The sequence below is a fragment of the Dermacentor variabilis genome, chromosome 1, assembly GCF_050947875.1.
Source record: "Dermacentor variabilis isolate Ectoservices chromosome 1, ASM5094787v1, whole genome shotgun sequence".
NCBI classification, from domain to species: Eukaryota; Metazoa; Arthropoda; class Arachnida; order Ixodida; family Ixodidae; genus Dermacentor; species Dermacentor variabilis.
This window is the reverse complement of record NC_134568.1, coordinates 227037551-227058880: the sequence shown is the minus strand read 5'-3', so window position 1 is coordinate 227058880 and position 21330 is coordinate 227037551. Positions and strand designations below refer to the sequence as shown.

The 21330-nt window shown below is 41.1% G+C and overlaps 1 protein-coding gene across 2 annotated transcripts in view; it reads left to right on the top strand.

Annotated features, from left to right (window-relative positions):
* The window catches only part of Mcr (macroglobulin complement-related), a 274884-nt gene that overhangs the window by 239650 nt on the left and 13904 nt on the right, over positions 1–21330 (top strand). For both annotated transcript variants that reach the window (XM_075670201.1, XM_075670195.1), the window contains exons 12-30: positions 802–915; positions 1254–1316; positions 2038–2226; positions 2571–2720; positions 5531–5671; positions 5947–5995; positions 6501–6614; positions 6704–6809; positions 12013–12130; positions 12225–12338; positions 12828–12944; positions 15108–15236; positions 15323–15491; positions 16034–16222; positions 16297–16375; positions 16537–16717; positions 16806–16898; positions 17829–18015; positions 19952–20181. In XM_075670201.1, coding sequence (XP_075526316.1) covers positions 802–915; positions 1254–1316; positions 2038–2226; positions 2571–2720; positions 5531–5671; positions 5947–5995; positions 6501–6614; positions 6704–6809; positions 12013–12130; positions 12225–12338; positions 12828–12944; positions 15108–15236; positions 15323–15491; positions 16034–16222; positions 16297–16375; positions 16537–16717; positions 16806–16898; positions 17829–18015; positions 19952–20181 — 2532 coding nt within the window. The remainder of the gene's footprint in view (positions 1–801; positions 916–1253; positions 1317–2037; positions 2227–2570; positions 2721–5530; positions 5672–5946; positions 5996–6500; positions 6615–6703; positions 6810–12012; positions 12131–12224; positions 12339–12827; positions 12945–15107; positions 15237–15322; positions 15492–16033; positions 16223–16296; positions 16376–16536; positions 16718–16805; positions 16899–17828; positions 18016–19951; positions 20182–21330) is intronic.

Sequence of the window (21330 nt, the reverse complement as noted above, 5' to 3'; positions counted from 1 at the left end):
AAGCGCGCCGTCTTTCGCGCGCCAGGCACGGGGGGAGGGAGGCGAGGGAAATAAGGGGGCGGGGGGTTCTACTCCGGTGGCTGCTGTTAAAGGCGCTGCCGCGTGGGCTACGTATCTTGAAAGCGATCTGCGATGTGGACAAAGTGCGCCCAGTGCGGGTAGCTTCGCATGTGCTGTGCTTTCGGCATTAGTTCGTGTTGAAGCGAGAGACAGCACGAAGGTGAACTCGCTCGCTGCTGCTGCCGCTGCCGCGCTTATCTTGCTTAATTTGCAATCGCAATCGAGGGCGAAACTCCGACTTTTTGTTTGTTTTTCACTTTGGACGTTCGTCACTCACTCTTCTAAATAAAGTTGTCAGACATCGCGACGAAAGTATCGGAAGTGAGGCATCTCGGAAAGTACGGACTTCGGATAAAACTGACGTTTTTTGTCGTATTATCAGGGTGTCCGTTGTAACGAGAGTCGACTGTATATAAACGTATTTCTCATCTCTTTTACGTCACTCGGGGCCTTTCTTTCTGCCGGCACCTGGCACGGCACCATCCATGGAAACTTCGTGGCTGCTCGTCGTACCCCCGACTTCACAGTACACACACACGTACAATTGTGTACATGCATGCCGACACATGTGTCTCATGTCTTGCTTTTCCACGTTAGCATTTACGATTTATCCTTCATATCTCTAAATCGAAGCTGTATGTATGTTTCTGCATATATCTTATCTTCCTTCTATGGCCTATGCGTACTGCCACTGCTGCACTGGTAGAAGGGGCATAAATTGTATTTTCTTATTTTTTACAGGCCGAGTTCTATGATTCCAACTATGGCCATGTTCGTACAAGCCTTGTGGCCTACTCATCCTACTCACCCACAAACCATCACTTGCAAATCACAACTAGCACTAAGTTCCCAAAGGTGTGTGTACAGTCCAAGATGCATCACATCACCTCTTGTGGGGTTTTTCTGAGAACTTCATTTTGTCATCTCTCGTATTTTAAGTTTTAAAGCTTTGTTTTTTTAAATGCCTTTGAATGCATTGTGACATGGTATTTTACAAAATTGTGCTTTATTATTATCATTCTTTTAGTCATGTAGTCTAGCTTGACAGAATTCATTGTTCAGGAAAATATGGTGCATATACCTTACCTCTTAGTCTGTATCTGTAATGAGAAGTTCCTTAACAAAATTTGAGCTGTCTTTCTCAGAAATACTGTTTAATTTCTGAAAAAAAAAAACTTTTCTTTTTCTGACAGGTTGGAGAATACATTATTTTTCATGTTCGATCCAACTACTTCGTCGAATGGTTTTCGTACCTGGTAAGTTGCTGCTACTCTTATCTCCAAATGGCATATGGTTACTATGTGGCTGAAAGATTTACAAGTGATGTTGTTTTATGAACAAACAAAACAACACCATAACTCATTGACTTGTGTTGTGTAGTTAATATAAAAGGTATTAAGAATTGCAGAGGTGGTCATCCCAACTTCACGTTATACTATATATGTATATTTGGACATTGGACATCCGAAACCTGATGCTTTGTTGCTTACTGTATTCATATATATGACATGCTAACCCTACGAAAGAAAAATTTTCCTGATAGGGCTGGCCATACACCTGTACACATGCAATTATATCCTCTGACCAATATAAATTTTGATGTGCAGCTTCTAGCATTGCTACTGCATAAGGCCTCAAATATGTCCCCCATGGAGTTGTACCTTTGAAGTGTGCACATCTTGCATGGATAAGTTCTATGCACACAAAGCCATAAAAACCTCGTTAACATCTGGGAAGGCGAGTCATTGCACGTATAATGCAGTGGCTAACTGATTAAGGCAGTTAATATTTGTTTCCCTGCTCAGTCTTGTGGATGCTAACTATCCATCTTCAAAGCTTCCTCTAGTGCATGCAAGTATACTCTGTAGCTGCTTTTGTGTCTGATGTAACCTGTTTTTCACTTGCTTTCTTTACTATTGACCTATTCAGACACATTTAAGCGACAACTAATGAGTGAATGTCTATGCTACATTACAGATAATCTCGAAGGGCATCATCTTGCTATCTGGTCAAGAAAAGATGACTTCAAGCATCAAGGCATTTGCTGTAACTCTGTCCCCTGAGATGGCACCTACGGCTACTGTAGTCATCTATGACTTGGCACGGGGCAGTGAAGTTGTCGCTGAAAGCCTGACTTTTCCTGTTGATGGCATATCCAAAGACAAGGTAATCGTGCACCTGAATGGATAGTATATTCAAACTGCCCCTGTGTACAGCAGCCTGTTCTGAATTGTGTGCTTCAGCACTAGAAGTAATGCTGAAGTAGCCGTAACAGATGTATTTTAAATGTTACCTTTGGCCTGTGAACCTTGTCAGTTGTGAATTTTTTACAGAAATCAAAGGGTATGGGGGTTAAAATAAAATTTTTATGGTCAAGAAGGTATTCTTTATACTAAAGATTGGAATTGTTACTTATTGCTGAACTTTGTGTGAAGTATTATAATCTGCACATAGCATATTATGAAAGCTTTATGATGGGATTACAAAGTTCACATTATGTTGAATTTTAGTTCAACATGAGCCTCAACAACCGAAAGGACAAGACAGGAGACACTATTGAAGTAGCCATCTATGGAGACCCAGGAACATACGTGGCACTGTCTGCTGTTGACCGCACTCTGTACAACATGCAAGCAGGCACAGAGATCAGCTACTCTGAGGTAACATTACTGAACCCAACTTTTCATTTGCATTAAAGTGTTGCACACAAGAGAGGATGCGCTTATCAGGTGATATCTGCACACATGATATCCCGATGGCTTTGTTACTTACTGTTAGGACATAAAGAACCAAGAAGATGCGTACTGCGAATGTGTGAATAAAAGTTTGTGCAGTCGACTTTCGTTAATTCGATCCTGGCGGGACCTATGAAATTAGTCAATTATCTAGCACCATTGTCATAACTCTCAGAGAGCACTTTATCACTGTCCAAGAGCCATAACATCTCCTTTATATGGACATTGCACTGCAATGCATGCAATTTTCCATAACTCCCAAAACACGTAACATGACTGGTTACAGCTAGCCTAGCACGTAAAATAACTTATCTTAGAGTTGAATGAATGGAAGTCTGCTGTATGGCATCTTTGTCAAATTAATAGCAGTATCAGAACTTGGGCTGCAGGATAAGTATGAAAAGTGGTAAGCGCTGGCACGAAATTTCTGCATTGTTTTGGAAGTGCCTTTCTATTTTGTCATTTTAAGACTTCATTCTGTTGGGTCTTCTTTTTTTTTTTCTCTCGCCTTTTCCAGTTTGTGGCTCTAGCCAAGAAGTTCAGACACACATAGGCATTCTTTTGCATTGTTTGCAATGTCCATTTAATGACTTTTGTTCCATGATATGTTTCCTTGTTATTTGGAGATATTGTGTAAATAAGTTCTCCTGTTCCTTGTTTTGTGTTTAAACTTTTTACCCAGGCTGCTCATTAGTAAATACTGTCAACTTTCATTAATTTGACTCTGATGCGACTAAATAAATTGATCTAATTATTTGGGGAGTGGAATTAAACAAGATGCATAAACACCAAACACACTGCTGATTCATTTGGCATATTTGCCTGTCTAACATGCCCTGGAATAAAATATGCGCCCACTTTCTATGTGTCCAAAATTACTAGTAAACTAACGTAGAAATGACATTAAAGCTCCCAAATAAAATCTAACATACCTGATTTTTTTAGCAAGAAAATTTTTTGCACAATGGTGGCTGCTCTTCCAAGGTTAGCTTCGCTACACGGTTTTTATTTGTAAGTCAGGTTTACTGCAATGCATCTGTGTTATGCAGCAGCACAACATGAAAACATTGCGAAGGCAGTTTTGTGTTCGATTGCACTGTGCAGGCAATTTTCGGCACAATTTTCTTTATTTAAAAAGGTGCGCGTTAGAATTGGGTGAATACCATAACCAAACGGTTGTGAACTGCAGTTATTGCTTGTAAATTTTCCTAGGGCAGGCCGAAAGTAGGTGTATTTCACGAGAGTTGACACATGTTTAATGCATTCACTGTCCCCTGAACTCCACCCAGAACAGCCGCCGCCACTAAAGGGGATCGCTATCGGGGTCACCATAGGGGTTAGTGTGTGTGTGCTGACTGGTCAAGTTTGAATTATCTGGTGAAGGCCAATTTTAGGGCCGAAATAACGAAAGGTTGGTCCTATAGAAACGCATGGGCGCCAACCAGGACTTTTGGCCGAGATTAAACTAACCGAAAAAATGGATTAACTGGAGTCGAATTGATGGAAGTCTACTGTACATGTGGTCTGCAGAAGAAATCCGCACTTGGTGACACTTGTTATGATGCTTTGTAGGCTTACTGAACGTATGTATTCTTTTTTTAAGTGGATGTGCTGTTCATGAGAAAACTTGGCTTTTCCAAGTACAGTACTAGTTTGCAATGATTCACATTTCTCTAGCATTTTTTAATGTTTTTTTTTTTCACATGGAAACACAAAGTTGTCTAATCATGCCGCCCTCTTTTGTGGCTTCAATGTATGAAGTTAATCATTTCTTTAGCTGTGGTTGCCTTGTCTTGATAAATTACCTGTAGGCACTATTTCATCAGAAGTTATCCACTTGCTAATGGTGAAGAGTGGTGGTGAGTCAATTGCAATCAAGTCATTATGTCAGTCCTGTGGAAAGCATTAGTGCTTATAAAGGTTACATTGATTTTTTCATGACTGTGTAGGCAAATGAAAGCGTCAATAAGGGCTTCAGATTCCATTTATTAGTTTTGTTCTTCATATACTTTGTTTCTTGATAAAATTGTATTGACAGTTAAGCTGTAGTTAAAAAATAAATTTTTTTTTCCCCTGTGAAGTTCAATAACCCTTTGCAGTCATAATTTACTCACTTTGCAATCGTACTGGTCGTCAACTATTTTGCACATTTTGGATGTCATGCTGAAGAAGCACTTGCATGAACAAACACATAGTCCGTTTTTTATTTCAAATAGTTTTCATTATTCCTGACGCTCACGTGCAGTCTCCAGCCATCACCTCATTGCAGGTAAACGCTATAGAGGAATAGTTTTCTCTAGGGTTCTCATCATTGTTTGCTTCTTTAGTGCTTCTTCTGAGGACATTTGCTGGATGACTGAAGGCAAGATATATCGCTTCTCAAAATAAAATTATCTTCGGATTCACAGAGCTCATGTGAGTTGTTACCATGAGATACCCGTGGAAAAAACATTCCTATGTCTTGGTGCTTCATTCTGTGAAAAGCGCACACAAATTCCTTCAAGTGTCCATGCAAAAGTGATGCCCTGATATGTAGATGCTGCAAAGTGCGATTATCTATAGTTCAAAAAGCTCCTGAAAGGTGTCAACAAATGCGAAGAAAAAAACCAACTCAGGCAAGCAAGTGTGCCTGCTGGGTACTTCCAGACATGTGATTGCAAAGGGCTTTTGCAATTACTGTTATGGCTATAGTTTAGGTATCAAGCAGGAGAACTGATTTCAGTTTATTTTTTCAGGTGCTAAGGAAAATGAACTCGTTTGACAATGTGATCAATGGCACATTAACTCAGGAGTGGTTCTCAAGAAATGGTAATAGCTACACCTATGTGTGCTTCCCATCATCTACTTATGGCCTTGACTCAAACAGGACATTCGAGGTGAGCTATAATCTTCAGTTCTTACACATTCAGGGACAGTTTAACAAAACTGCTGTATTCACCAACAGAGCCCTTCAATTTCTCAGAATTCCATTGTGGCAGTGGTATTTTTCACCAACATCACAAATATTATAAGGCAGGGAATAATGGCTTCCACTGAGTTCCAAAGAGAAAGCAGGCACCCCCTTTTTGATCTGTAAACATGCTATATAGGTGGCTCATTTTGTGCCAGTGATTAGCTTATGTTACTTTGTAAGAGTCCAATGTTTTTCCAGTTCGCAGGTTTGCTGGTCTTCAGTGATTCTAACATCACCCGCATGAGAGGTGAGAAATGCCTTTTTAATTGAGCCAATTCCTTTGCTTATTTTGTCTGCATACTTATGGCCATTCAATGCACACTGAAGTACTCAGAAAATGGAATCTGATGTCGTAAATCCTTTGGTTAAAAGAGCACATATATTCTGTGCCTTTGCATTTGCATTAAAGAGCCCTTCACCAGGCCCCTCTGCAAATTATAGTTTTACACTAGAAGTTGGAAAACATTGTTTAGGGGATCTTTCGCTAGCATAATTTTTCAAATCGGTTCATTATCGGAGGAGATAAAAAAAATTGATTTGTCCGGTTCTGCTCGCCAGAAGGCAAGCACGACTATTAACAGAGACACTCTCTTGCTTTGCCTCGACTAGCATCCACAAGTGTCGTCCTTTCCTTGCTTTCTCCCATACCGAAGCTGTGTAACCAAATCATGTTCATGTGACAAGCTCCGCCTCCTTTTATTTTTCACTTTATTTTTTCTGTCCCCCTTTTCTTCCCTCTCCCAAAAAATCAGATGACTGCAATTCAACAGCAGGTTATGGCACATGTTATGATGGAGCCTGCTACCGTCTTGACAGACAATGTGATGGTTCCTTTGATTGTGAAGATGGCTCTGATGAAGCAAGATGTGAGCATATGATTTGGCCCTCTAGTTTAATTTTATCAGTAAATTTCTACTGGTTGCATTAATTTTTTTCTTCTCTTCCTCTTGTGCAGGTGATCATGAACAGCAGTTCAGCATTACTAAGTTTGAAATGTATCGAACAAACAGATACCAACGATTGTATTCAAATGCATGGCTTTGGAAGGACATTAATATTGGGTTTGTTTACTCTGCTCTCTCTCACTCTTTTTATTGAGTTGTCAAACACATTAAGGAGTTATTTCAACGGTGTTTGCACACTTTAGCCACAAGCAATTTGCAATGTCCCAGCTGTATCTTTCATAATTATAGACATGACTTAGATGTGAGTGCATGTTTTGTTCTTATAGATGTCTTGTAAACATTTATATTTCCATCTATAAATTGCAAGTTTACCCATAATGGAATGATGGGCTATCAACTTCTGTGCAATAATCCATATACTCCAATAATCCAAATTATTATTTTACTGCCCCTTAAATTTTGTAAGTTCTTCTATTTTAACAATTTACGGAGCATAATGGCATGGGAGAACTTTGAGCAAATACCTCAGGCCAGGAAAACTGAAATTTAGCTGTTGCAAATATGTGTGATGTTTTAGAAAACATTTGGGACATGAAATTACAGTCAATGTCCAATTTTTCGGACTCCCAAGAAACCACGAAAACATTAGAAAAATTGGGCATTCCGAAAAAACAAATGCATGCAGAAGATGCATCATTTTATAGGTATATATTTCTCGGATGGAGAGGGTCAAGGATGGAGTATCAGACTTGTGCAACTCTGCCAATGCATCAATGAGGTGGCTCTGATAAGAGCTGTTTATAAAAATGTTTAAAAATCCGACAGCAGGTGTCGTCAGTGTAGCCCCCACTATCTTCAGCAAGATCAACGCTGCCTGTCACTGCCACAGTGACTCAAAAAAATTGTTGATCCTCTTTTCCACGGTGTTCCACTTGCACACGAGGATGTTTGCTTCAATTTCAGCCAGGGTCATATCATCGCTGTACACAGATAATCGCATCATCAGTGCTCGCATCATCTAGGAGCTCGTCAGCTGTACAGGCACTGGCTCTTCATTCTCAGTGTCGGAGCCGTCCGAATCCACCGCCACTTGACAGACAATTTCATTGTCGGTTAACTCCATACAGAGTTCAAGATCTTTGTTGGTGTTGGCAAATCCTTCAAGAGTTATCCCAGTTGGAATCAAAACACCAGCAGTGTGCAGTTCGTCGAAAACAAAGTTCATAGAAGGAGATTAATCATATATGCTGTTGTTCTTTCTAAACAAAATAGCTGCCTCCGTGCCAACTGTGAAGCCCATGAGTCCATAAGCATGCCAACAGCAGACTTAAGGTCAATGGTGTAACTTTTGCTGCTGTCTGAGCATAGCGCCATGTGACTGGACAAGCATGACCTGTGCGGAAGCTTCAGTTTGCGGATGATGCCTTGGCACATCGGCTTCAGGATTGCTGTGGTGTTTGGTGCCAGGAATTCCATCTGTGTAGCCGTTTAAGTTTTTGATGTGGCCTTGTGCAGCACAGTTGTCCACAAACAGCAGAACTTTTCGATTCTGCTGTTCGAACCTTCTGTCCAACTTGCAAATGTACACTTTGAATAACTGCTGTGTTATCCAGGCCTTCTTGTTGGCCTCGTACTGCACAGGTAGGGTTGCCCCATTAAAACATCTTGGATTCTTATAGTTCAAAATCGCTTCGCAAACAAAGCATTTAGCCACATGAGGAGGGCAACCTCAAGCTTCGGGTAAGCATCCCGACTTGCATTCTTTTTTTGAGCCCCGGTTGACTTTCCAGCCACATCCAAGATCTTCAACTTGTTTTTCATGAAATCCAAAATCCTTTGCATCAGCTTGTGACCGTCTGCTTTCAACTTACTTGATGATTGTCAGCCTACGACAGGGCTTTGGTGAGTTGAAGCCATGGTCAAAGATGACGAAGGCGTAGTCGCTGCCATCGCTGTCAGCAGTGAATCTGCTCAAAGAACAGCACAGCACCACACAGTGGGAAGCTTCTTAGAGAATGTCAGAGAGAGCGCAAAGCAGCATGACACGATCACACCACCTATCACAAAGCTAACCAAACAACATGTTGATAAACACAAAAGGCTATAGCCATAGCTACGGCTGCCAATGGATTGGCGTGCAAGAGTGCTGGTTTGAGGTTTCGATACAATGCGGTGGCCACGGTGCTGTGGCTGGCTACGGCTAACAGATCAGCGTGCAGGAGTTGGGGCTGCAAGATAATTAAAATGGTGGCGATGGATACCACTTCAGACCTGTGGTTAGGGGTAAAATGTCCGGAAAATTGTGTAGTGAAGGGTTTGAGCGTCTGAAATTATTGTCCGATTTCTTTATATGGTATGTAGGAACATTCAAACTGCATGAAGCTGAAAATATTATTTGAGGTGCGTAATGCAGTGCTGGCAGACCTTGTTGTCGTTGCAAATATTCTCATCTTTTGGCAGTCGTTTCTGCAGGGCGGCAACATCCAAAACTTCCATGCAATGAAAATTGCTTTTTCTTCTTCTTTTTTTTTTAGCAATCTTCTTCTTGCGAATGCGCAAATAATCGGCACAGAACACTCAAACCAAGCTATGAGCCGCATGCATCACGTGTAGTGAACAGCTAGCCTAAGTCAAAAACATTTATGCTGAACAGCGCCACACTCTTTCTGTCACCTTTTCTTTGTCACTGTTGTGGCTAAAGCTCCAGAATGTCTCGTGGCTTCGTGTTTTATAAACAAGGCCATCTAAAGCATTTCACTGTGAAAAATGTTCAGGTCATGCTCGTTATCGAAGGACAAACTCCGCCTGGCACCACCAGCAACCGCTGCTGTTCTCGGCATGGGAAAGCACATTAGCAAGGTGCTCACAAAGCATAAAAAATGAGGCATCTTCGGCAGCTTTTGGCTCAGTCAAGCCGCACTGTACTTTTTTGGACAGCTTAAACACAGAAATAAAGGTCGAGATAATAAAGGAAAACATTATCTGTGAACGACACAGAAAACGGCTCGGTAAATGACACAAATAATTTTTTTTTAAAATTTACTTACGCAAAGTGCATATTGCACGCGGTGGTGCCAAAGAAGGTTCCAGCACCCATTGCATCTGGGAGATGGGGAGGGAATGCCGGCAGCAAAGTAGCACCTGTGACCTCGAGGAGTGCCTTTTGATTGTGTGATTATGGAACCACTCAGTCAGTCTTGGATTAGCCAAGCCCTACCTTGGCACCACTTACAGGTGCTTTAATATCTGGCTGCACCAGGCGTGTTTTCGTCAAGTCAGCCAAAACATGTACTCATGGTGTCATGCATGCAGTTTACAAGTGAATAACGGACGTGCAAGTGCGATGCCCACAGGGTATGTACTTTGTTTGTACGTAAATAATGCGACCACAAATATAACCTAGGGGGGACTTTCGGGCTTTTAGAAAAGGAAGAAAAGGTATTATGACTATAATGGTAAGTGATATCTCGAAGAAATTGGAAAGGACCGATGAAAGCGGATGGCCACAGGGCTTTATTTATCGTTATTGCTAACTGCCGTCTCAATATAAAGTGAAAGGATGAGTGCATGCACAATTATTTGTCACTGCTGACGTCTTTGTGTCTGTTGGCGACAACAGCATAGTCTTCCATTGCACCAAAGTTAGTGGACAGGCAGCTCTTCGAAAATGCCCGTGACACAACTGAACACTGCAAAGCCTTTCACTCACTGTGCACACGGTGATGCACCACGTGACTTCAAAGACCACTCACTTGACACACCTATACAGCAGCACCGATTGTCTTGCTCAAGCCATGAGCTCCTTCCTTGTACGTCTTATTGATGGCTAATCAAGCTAGTTGAGGTACGGAGCCCGTGGGAAATATTACGCTGTAAATGCATTAATGTGGCATTAACAGCGTTCTAATTAGAAACCAGAAGAACAAAGAAGGTACAAAACGTACAATGGAGACTATCACCTCTCATGCTTTTGAGGGAGCAGCTGTAGAGCCAGCGCTAGGGAAAGAAGAAGAAAAAAAAAATGTGTTATAATCCTGTAACAACTCGGAATGTAACACGAGGCATGCTCTGAGGCCACAAATTTGGAAAAAAACTGGTGTTATACTCATGCAAACACGATATGTCGGTTGTAGGCTGCAAACTGGTACGCATTAGCACTTCATAAGGCAGCAATGTACACACACACAACACAAATATAGTCTGAGAATATATTTTTGTTGAAAACAAAGCTACCAGAGCTAAGTTCTTATGCAGCAAAGAAATGAGAACTGTATATTTACATACAGTGCAAACTGATAGACAGTCAGCAAAGGCACTGGAAGCAGCATGCTGAACATCAGCCACTTTGGCTTATTATATTTTGTAAGTAAAGCAAATTAGGAAACATCGTCATCATCAGCCTGGATATGCCCACTGCAGGGCAAAGGCCTCTCCCATACTTCTCCAACTGGCCATTTATGGCCATGTTGTCCCTGCCAACTTCTTAATCTCATCTGCCCACCTAGCTTTCTGCCGCCCCCTGCTATGCTTCCCTTCCCTTGGAATCCAGTCCGTAACCCTTAATGACCATCAGTTATTTCCCCTCCTCATTACATGGCCGGCCCATGCCCATTTCTTTTTCTTGATTTCAACTAAGATGTCATTAACTCGCGTTTGTTCTCACACCCAATCTGCTCTTTTCTTATCCCTTAACGTTACACCCATCATTCTTCATTGGGAAAAACGTGTTTATTTAACCATTTATTTCTTGTATTATTGACAGGAACACAATATCTTGCAGGATTGTTGCTCAAGCAAAATTCTATATTTGAGACTGCTTTCAAGTTTCTGTGTTACATAGAAAATGCGCAAGGTGCACCAAAGTTACAAAACATTTCTCATTTGAGCCATGTTCGGAATTTATAAATGTTCTTTTCTTTTGTAGACAATATAAACAACGCATGAAAATTCTATGAAAACGCATGAAGCAATGCATGAAAAATGCATGAAAGCATACCAAAACAAGCAGAAAAGGTTTTGGACACAACTTTTTAGCTAGCATTGAATTCGGCCGTCAAGGCAGAAAATATTGCAGTAAGCAGTAGCAGGGCGCCTGTGCCACCACCTTCAAATATTTTTTTGGCCTGCTGGGAATGCTTTTCGGGAATAAAATTTGCGGTGCCGTGCAGTTTGAATATGCCTAAACATCATATCAAAAATATATATATATTGAAATATCAAGAAGACATGCATGTTCAATCTGTTATGGAATCACCCAGCAGAGCATTTCCTGATATTGTATGCATTTTCTAGTACATACAAAAGACATATGCCCTATTGCCCCTCGAATGTAATAAGTTCCTTTTTAACTCGCTTTCAGGCCCTTGGGTTATTACATCTTCAACATACCTGTGCCAGATGTGCCAACAGAATGGATGATCAGTGCATTTGGAATGGACGAGTCCAGTGGCTTTGGGATTTTGTCTAACAGCATCGAAGTGAGTTACATATAGAAGGATCAACATGTTTTAGGTATCATGAGACGTACGAGTTCAATTGTCTATCCTTTTTGTCTTTATTTTTTTCTGCTAGTTTTCAAGTGCAAAGCCATTTTACATGAATGTGGAAATGCCATCAAAGATTCGCCTTGGAGAGCAGCTAGGTATACGTGTCACCGTCTTCAACTACAGACTATACGAAACTGAGGCAAGTTTCTTTGTGTTAGTGTATGATATCAGTCGATGTTCATTGAGCTGTAATTTTGGTGGATTTAGCAGATTTTGAGTGTAAATAATGCTCCTCTGCAGTGATATGTTTATGGAAAATGTAATGTGCAAAGTAATTTTGCAGGGGGTGCCGCAACAGCTAGGCGACAACTTGGAGGTGCCTCTTTCTTTGCAAGTCAAAATTTGTTCTCCATGTGGCAGCGGTCTCTATGACAGGGAGCAGAAGCTACTTAATGCTATATTAGTGAGCTTATGCACGTTTACAAGGACGTGTGGGATGAATAGACTGGACCTCCCCTCATTTTTGTCAGTGTATACTGCAAGATGCCACCTGCATAGGTGGCGAAACGTCTATACCCTTTTGTTGTTAATTTGTCATGGAGTAAAAAAAGGAGTAAACCTTTTTTCAATTGATTTCCCCTAGTTCATAACTTAAACCTCAACTTCTTTTTTTTTTTTTTTTTTTCAGGTACTTATCACACTGGCTAGTTCTCCAGACTACAGGTTTGTCGTGGTGGGACCCTTGGGGCGAGTTAACTCCTATGCACCAGAGACGTCGTCAGGAGAACACCAGCACTTGATTTTCGTGAGTGGTATTCAACATGTTTAGATCAATTAAGACATTGACATCGTTCCCAACTTGTAATGTTTCCTGTTAATGAAGGAGCAGTGGATTATTAGTGAAAATTTATGCGATCTCAGTGAATATTGGACTTTTCACTGTTGCACCAGCTAGTTCTTGTGCCAGAAGAATTGTGAAAATATAGATAAAGCTTCAGTAATGTTACACACCTCATTTTGTGGGGCGTAGCACTAGTCTCCGCCCATAACCTAATTAATAGAGAGCACAGAGGACGACCAGCTTTGTGAGAACGCAGATGAGGCGAACTCGTCAAGTGACAAGGACAACGAAGCAACAAGAATGACTGAATAAAAGTGCTCACAGTCGGCCGCCAGTGGTTGCATTAATGCAAAAGGATGGACAGTTAGGTGAGTTGGTACGGTAACATATTCTTGGTTTGTAGCGCAAAGTGACACAGACGAAGACTAGAAGAAGACTGGATGAGCACTAACTATCAACTAAATCTTTATTGAAACGATCAAAATGTATATAAATGATTCCAAAAACTGTAGCAGACAAGCATGATAAGGCCTGAAGACCATCAGTTACGCATATCAGAAGATAGGGAAGCCATAAAAACTAACCAAGAAAAGGCACTTGCGATTGACACGCATGCTGAGAAGATACTGAAATTCACTTTCTAACAGTAATATTGATGCTTGGCTAAAACAAGTCTCTCCTAATCTTTTAATGTGAAATGCCTCAATTATTTGGCATGTAGTTTAGCATTTGTTTCTTGAAAGGACTTTTGTGTCCTCAGACAAAGGTTTAGAACCACAATTAAAACAATGCGACGCTAGTGGGAAGCATTAGGGTTGTTAAGTAATTGTTTATGTTCTTTTAGTCTGATATTGAGGCACCTGCCACTCTGTCCAATATAAGCCTTCCTGCACTTGAGTAGAACCTGATAAACTATACCAGTGTTACAAGGTAAAAAAGAGAACACATGCCTAACGCTGCAATCATTTTTTTATTTTCTGCCCCCCTGCTCAAGGTTCCTATTTATAATAGGACACATCATTGACAATTTGCAAGGGGCCAAAAAAACCATATCGATGTCGTATCTACTAGCCACATTTCATAAACCGTGTGACAACCTGTGTACGTAGGGAATCGCAGCAAACCTTTTTTCATTTTTCTGTTTTTCTTGTTTTTTTGCAGCACTTTTTACCCATTTTGAAAGCTTTTCACAGGTTAGTGATAATAAATTAGCAGGATAGCCAGCCTTCTCTAGCCTATCTATCTGTTGCGAAAAATTCTGTGTGGACACGACTTAGCAATGGCAGACCTAAGAGCTGAGTAAGCTATCCCCTGTTTTACAAGTTTGGAATGGCAAGAAGAAAATTCAAGCAGTGATATTTTTTTTCCTTTCCTTTGGCGAATAGCACCAACAGAAATGTTCCTGTTGGAAAGTGAAGCACCGATCTAATAACTGTAATTTATTGTTCTGGGTAAGCTCAAGCGTAAAACCAAGACCCCCACCACATTCCCTGAAAACATTAAAATATCTGTGGCTTTCTTGGTGTAGTTATCGCATGAACAAAGCACCAGATAATCATCTACGTATCGTAAGGTACATGCTGCCAATTCCTTCAGATGACTTTGCAGCTTTCTATTGAAGCGACTTGGGTACAAATCACTTAGAACCGGTGCAACTTTTGAGCCACTGCAAACTCCTGATTTCTGTACATATATAGAATCACCTCATTTTACAAAGGTATTCTCTAGGTAAAACAACAAGATTCTCTAGGTAAAACAAAAAGATTCCAAAGGCATTCCACAACGCTGTGTAAACCGAAACTCATTATTGTAGAGCACCAACACTTCTTTAACACTACTCATTAGTGCCGTTTGCGGAAGCGAATAAAAAAGTTCCTCTACATAGCACTCGTCTTGTCTTCTAGTCTTCATCTGTGTCGCTTCACGCTAAAAATCAAGAAAAGGTGGCGTTAATCTGCATAGCAGTCCGAGCATAGTTTAAGACTTCAGTCAGTGGCCATAAGCCTGCCTCATGCACGGCCCACACCATGTAAAAAAAATTGTAAAAAGTGGGGGCCTTACATGAGTAAGTATGGTATGACTGCAGAATATATGCATTGGAAGAATTAAAAGTAAGTCCTCTTTCAGATCAAGCCTGGAAAATCTGCTGTTGTATATATGCCTATAGTAGCAGTGCGCACTGGTACAATTGAAGTCACTGTGCTTGCAAAGACTCAGATTGCAAAAGACACGGTGACGCGTTCTCTTCTGGTTGAGGTGAGCTCTTCATCTTTTTGACTTGCCATGAGTGAACATGTGTGTTATTCACAAGTGGTCTGAGTACTGGTTTCTCTTTCTTTCAGCCTGATGGCATCCCTCAACATCGGCACACCTCCTTAATCCTGGATTTGACTCAGGGCGCCTACTTAATCAAGTACCTGGACACTAACATCACTGAAACACCCATCTTGCCCTTTCGGCAGGATCGCTTGTATGTGTTCGGCAGTAACAGGGCCACCTTGTCTGTAGTTGGTAAGTGCAATGCTTTGAGCACATTGTCACTGGAAACCTCATATAGGCAACTTGTCATTTAGGACAAATAAAATAATGAATAATTTAGTTTTTCCTGCTGTGTCTTTTAAAACAAACGTAAAGTTGTCGAATAAAACAAACAAGAAGCTTGTAAAAAAAGAGAGAAATCAGAAAGTTGTCATGGAAGACTTATACTTGAGTAATAAAATTGATTCAGCAACTTTTACCTTTAAATCTGCCTGATGCAAGATGAAGGGATTGCTTAGCGTGTAACTCTACAAAGTGCCGTGCTTTTCTAGACTCTCTACGATATTTCCAGGAAGCAACACCCTGTCATGCCAGTACAACCATGTACAGTCACATTTGTAAGAGTAAGCCAACCCCTACAAAGCTGATTTGCTGTAAATGGGTACACATCTAGAAAAACTTCACTGAAGCCAACTACATGCTGATTGCTTTTTATAAATAGTAGCAGGATTACATTGTTTTGCTTAGTACTGTAGAAAATGTGCTCTGTGCATTTACAATAGATTACATTTCAGGTGATGTAGTTGGGCCAGCATTCCCTACAATGCCTGTCAATGCCAGCAGCCTGTTGTCAAAGCCTTTCTACTGTGGGGAGCAGAACATGTTCAGCTTTGCTGCAAATCTGTATACGCTGTTGTACCTACGATTAACAAACCAACGTGATATGCACCTGGAGAGGCAGGCGTTCAAGTATCTGAATCTCGGTAGGTCATTGTATGACAAGTTTCCTATAATTTCTAAAATGCTAAAAAGAAGACGGGAAAAACTTTCAACGCAGGATACCAGAGGCAGCTAACCTATCAGAATGATGATGGAAGCTTCCAGGTGTTTCGATGGCACAGTCAACCAAGTGTTTGGTATGTGTTTATTATATTTGATAATTAATTTACCAATGCTTCAAAGTTGTTTATGCATTGCAGCTGTCACAGCCATGTTAGCAATGTAATGACTAAGTTGTCATGCATAGAAAGACTACTGGGGTTAATGTTGGTATTGCAATCTCCACTTTCTTTGACAGGCTGACAGCATTTTGTGCACGAGTATTTCACAAGGCAACATTTCAAGAATGGGAGCAGTTCTTGTACATTGACCCCTCTGTCATTCAAAAAGCCATTGCTTGGCTACTGGACAGGCAGTCGCCCGAGGGTTCCTTCCACGAGACATCATTTTATGCGTACGATCGCAAGATGTCTCTTCCCGTATGTTTATTGTTTCTTATTTTAGCTTCATAATTTCTTTTAATCTGATGGTATTGCTTTTTATTGCACACTGTGTTTCCAATTTCAGTCTGAGAGGCCGGAAGACCCGGTGCGGTTTCGCAATGTGTCTCTAACCGCCCACGTGCTCATCACATTGGCCGAAGTTAAGGATATCAGAGGCGTAAGTTGCTCACCTATAAAACCTTTGATTATCTGCTGAAGGGATGCTGAAGAGAAACACTAAATCAGTTTAGACTGATCAGCCTTTTCAAAATGCTATTTTCATTGATGTCGCAATAAACGGTTAATTACTAGAAAAGAAAATGAAGGCTAAACTTCAATTTTTAAACTTTCGCACCAAAACTCAGCACATCAATTTGACATCGCTTCAGAATCCAGTATAGTCCCATCTTTACCAATAAGTAACCAATCCGAGCAGATGCGGTCAACCATGATGTCGCATCAAGGTGGGTGTGGGAACTTCAAGATGGCATCGCCCCCCCCCCCCCCCATTCAATTCATGTAGCCTTAAAGCCCATTTACAAGCATTTCATAGTAAGCAATGAAAGAATGTTATACATAGCACCGCAAGTAAAAAGGATGAAACCCCTCACAAAACACGATATAAGATTACGAATACAAAATTGAGCTATACAAATACAAAATTGAAACACAAGATAAAAATAGAGGTTGTTGAAAGGCTTTTATGTATCAGTATGCATGCGGCACTTCAGTTTATTATTAAAAGCATCGTGGTTGTTCCCGTAAGCAATTTCAGCTTTCAATTTGTTCCAGTGGTAGATGGCAAGGAATAGTGGGGACTGATGCATAAGTTTTTATGCATCTATTTTTATAGCTTTTCTTTCGTTTCTTTTTTGCTTCCTAGGCCTTGTATTATGGTAAGAGTGGACTTTTCAGTTGTGCAGAAGGATAATTTACTTATTCAGCTAAATTTCATTTTTTTTCTTTTGAGTGTGTCAGGGGTCAGAAATAGTAGAGTGCAGCTTACGTTGGCAAAATCCGTGTCAAGTGCATGCAGTGTACATCTTTAGTGTCTGCGTTAATGACAATCAGTCCATAGCAGTGGCCCTTCATGACCTGTGCCATGCAGGAGATCGGATCGCGTGCATCCACGGCTCGAGGCACTGCTGCCCGGTACCTGGAGCGGATGCTGCACCTCATCCAGAAGTTGGAGGACCCCTACGAGTTGGCCATTGTAGCATATGCACTCACATTGGTCAACAGTGCTGATGGGGAAATGGCCTTCAACCTCCTTGATGAAAAGATGAGGGAGACAAGTATGTGCATGTTACTCATGTGTGTTCCTGTGAGCTGCATGCACATTTCCAGCTTATTTCTGCCTAAGTAGCCTTTAGTTGCAGTCCAGGAAGAAACTTAATATGGATGGAAGTGATCAAACAAAACAAAAGGTAGATCAGTAACATGGTGTGCTGACTGACAGTCATCTTTCATTGTCCTAAAAAGTGCCTGCACATAGCTTACACAATCTTGTGTGTAAGGGACCAAAAACAAAATGAATCAAGTGAAGAAAAAAATCTCCATTATCTAGTGCAGCCATGATAGTTCACTGTTATGGCACAAAATGGAAGGTGCTCCAATGCATGTGCCTGCCTTGCAGCCAGTCCACCTGATGAGAACACAGCACAGGCCAAATATCACCAAAGTGTTTCTTTTTTTTCTGCTCCCCCCCCCCCAAAAAAAACAGTGGTAGGCTGTTAATGTTCTTGCATAAAAAACAGGATCATGAAACAAAATTAATTCAAGATCGGGCACTCACCCTCGATCAAAGGGTGGTGCAGGTGAAAAATTTGCTAGTATTGTTTCAGAAGCTGTGCAGGCTTTATTACGCCAGGTGAAATGTAACAATGCTGATATACACTTGTGGAACAATAAAATGGCATGATGCATCCTCAGCTACATCCCTTACACAATGACGCACTTTCACTTGAGACTGTATGTGCAACAGGCACTCACTTAGCCAAAGCTCTGAAGCGTTAATATTTAAGTTGAAGGAATTCAGCATTTCTTTTGCTTTTACACTATATAACAGTGGTGTGGGGCTACTGGAAGAAGCCAGAGAAGAGTAGAGCCAGGCTTTCCCACACACCCTGTAATGCCCATCTTGGGCCACCGAGCACTCACAGTTGCCTATAAAATGCCAGTGCGCAACGAGTGATGCCAGTCCAACACTCCATAAAAGAAACATTGTATGCTCAATGCCCCAACTTTCCTAGACAAGCATTCAGTCACCACACATGCTTTCAAGTTCTTTATTTTGGCTTGATTGCACACATTGCCATATGACAGAAGACGTAACAATCCATATGCGCATTGTGCATGTGTGAATTTGTGTGATGCAACTCCATCATAATAAGTTTGCTAGAAGTGTACAAAATCATTCTGTGTTGGGCTGAAGGGACTTATGGGACAGCCCTGTAAGTCTTATTATGGAACAAAAATCCTCTGAAAATTTTGGACCAGCCTTCATTGTATAACCTGAGCCTATGGTTCCACCTTTTATGTCTACAAAATTTAAGTACTAAATTTAGGAGTAGTACTAAAGTACTACTCCTAACCGATACATCTTAGATCTTCAAGAAAACTTAAAATGCACCCAACTGATAGGGCGTAGCATGTACATCTCTACAACATCAGTATGTGATGTCCATAAAGAGTTTAATTCTAAAGTAGAATTAACGTCAATAAGCCATCGGCTACTTGATTTTGCAAAATATCACATGTTAGTAGGACGTCCTTCAGATGTGATGTCGAGATGTGAGCTAATGGGTCATACCTGGATGTTGATAGGATCTCGGTGGTTCACAGGGTAAGCGGCATATTTGCACATGTGGCATAAAGTAAACACAGCAAACATTACAAAGCAGGCACATTTGGGCCAGCTACTTCTGTTTTGGATGGCAGTTAAGGCTTTCCTTTCTGTGACCCTGTGATACACACGCCTACATGTGCGTGTCTCTACTTTATACTTTTGCTACTTTCAATGAAATCTATATTTATGCAGATTATGCAGTATTATTCAACCTAGCATGTGCTTGCACTTCACTAATAAAATCGACATGTTATGATCACAGTAGACTGTGGGTAGTGCCAGAACCGCCGCATATGAAAATAACTGCAGCCACATAATGCAGTTGTCTTCCTTGCTGCTGCAACTTTTTCCCCCAAAGTGTAGGTATTGGCATTTGCTTGCAGGTGGCATGAGGTACTGGTCTCGTACTGAACTGCCCGCACCTACAGTGGTGATAGAAAACAACAAACCTTACCTGCACCCCCGACTTCCCTACATTTACGATGCATCCAATGTGGAGACCACAGCCTATGGCCTACTGGTGCATGTGGCACGACAGGCAGTGGTTCAGAAAGAGATTGTGGAATGGCTGAATTCACAGCGCCTCTCATATGGTGGTTGGGCCTCAACTCAAGTAAGAATTTTCACACTCCTAGTTTGCATGTTACACACCAGTTATGCATTTTAAAGCAGCTCAGCGCTGAAGCATCTGACTCAATGCACAAAAAATAGAGTGCATTGATGAAACAAAAACGAAGCAGCAGCTTAGAATCGACAGAAATAATCTGGGCTAGTCTCACAGATGGCACGTTATTTGTAAATGCTGTGAATGCCGACTCTTGTTTGTTGTAATGTGATTGCAAGGTGCAAGTGACACCATACACAAAGAATACTAGGCCTTCCATTTCTTGCCTGTTTCACTACATACAGTTTTGTTGTTACTGTGAATGTAGGGAAGCATACTGAAGTGATGAAGTGTTGCTGCAGTAGTCTTACGTTAAGTTAACTCTGGTTAATTAGATTTTTTGGTTAATTCGATCCCAACCAATGGTCCCAGCCAGTGCCCATCCATTTCTATGGGCCCAAACTTTTGTTATTTCAATCCTAAAGTTTGTCTTCACCAGATAATTCGAACTTGGCCAGTCAGCATGCATGCACCTGACCCCTATGGTGACCCCAATAGCAACTCCTTTAGTGACAGTGTCTGTCTCAGCGGAGCTTAGGGATGAGTCAGTGCGCTGAACAGACATTATCTTCCATTAGAAACGCCCATTTTCAGCATGCCCTAGGAATATTTTCAAGCAATTTTCGTAGCTCACAATGTCTGATTACGGTATTTGCCCAATTCAATGCAGACCTTTTCTTTTTTCATTCTTTCTCCCCCGCCTCCACAAACACTCACACACACACACGCAAATAGGTAGAAAATTGCCTGCATGATGCAATTGGATGAACAAAAACCACCTTCACGGCGTTTGTATGCCTTACCGCATAACACGGATGTATTGCGGAGAAGCTAACTATAGAAGACCCTGGCAACCATTGTGCAACCTAGTCTTAATTTTTTTCTAAAATATTGTGTGTGTGTTATATCTCTGCTTTGTTTAGGAGCTTTAGCGTCATTTCTACGATATTCTTCTACTTTGGACAAATAGAACATGGTCGCCCATTTGATTCAGGGGCATGTTGTTGGAATCTGTTGGAAATAAAGATATATTCATATTCATATTCATGTTAGAATCGGGCAAATACTGGCAAACGAATCTGTGGTCAAGTGTTCGGC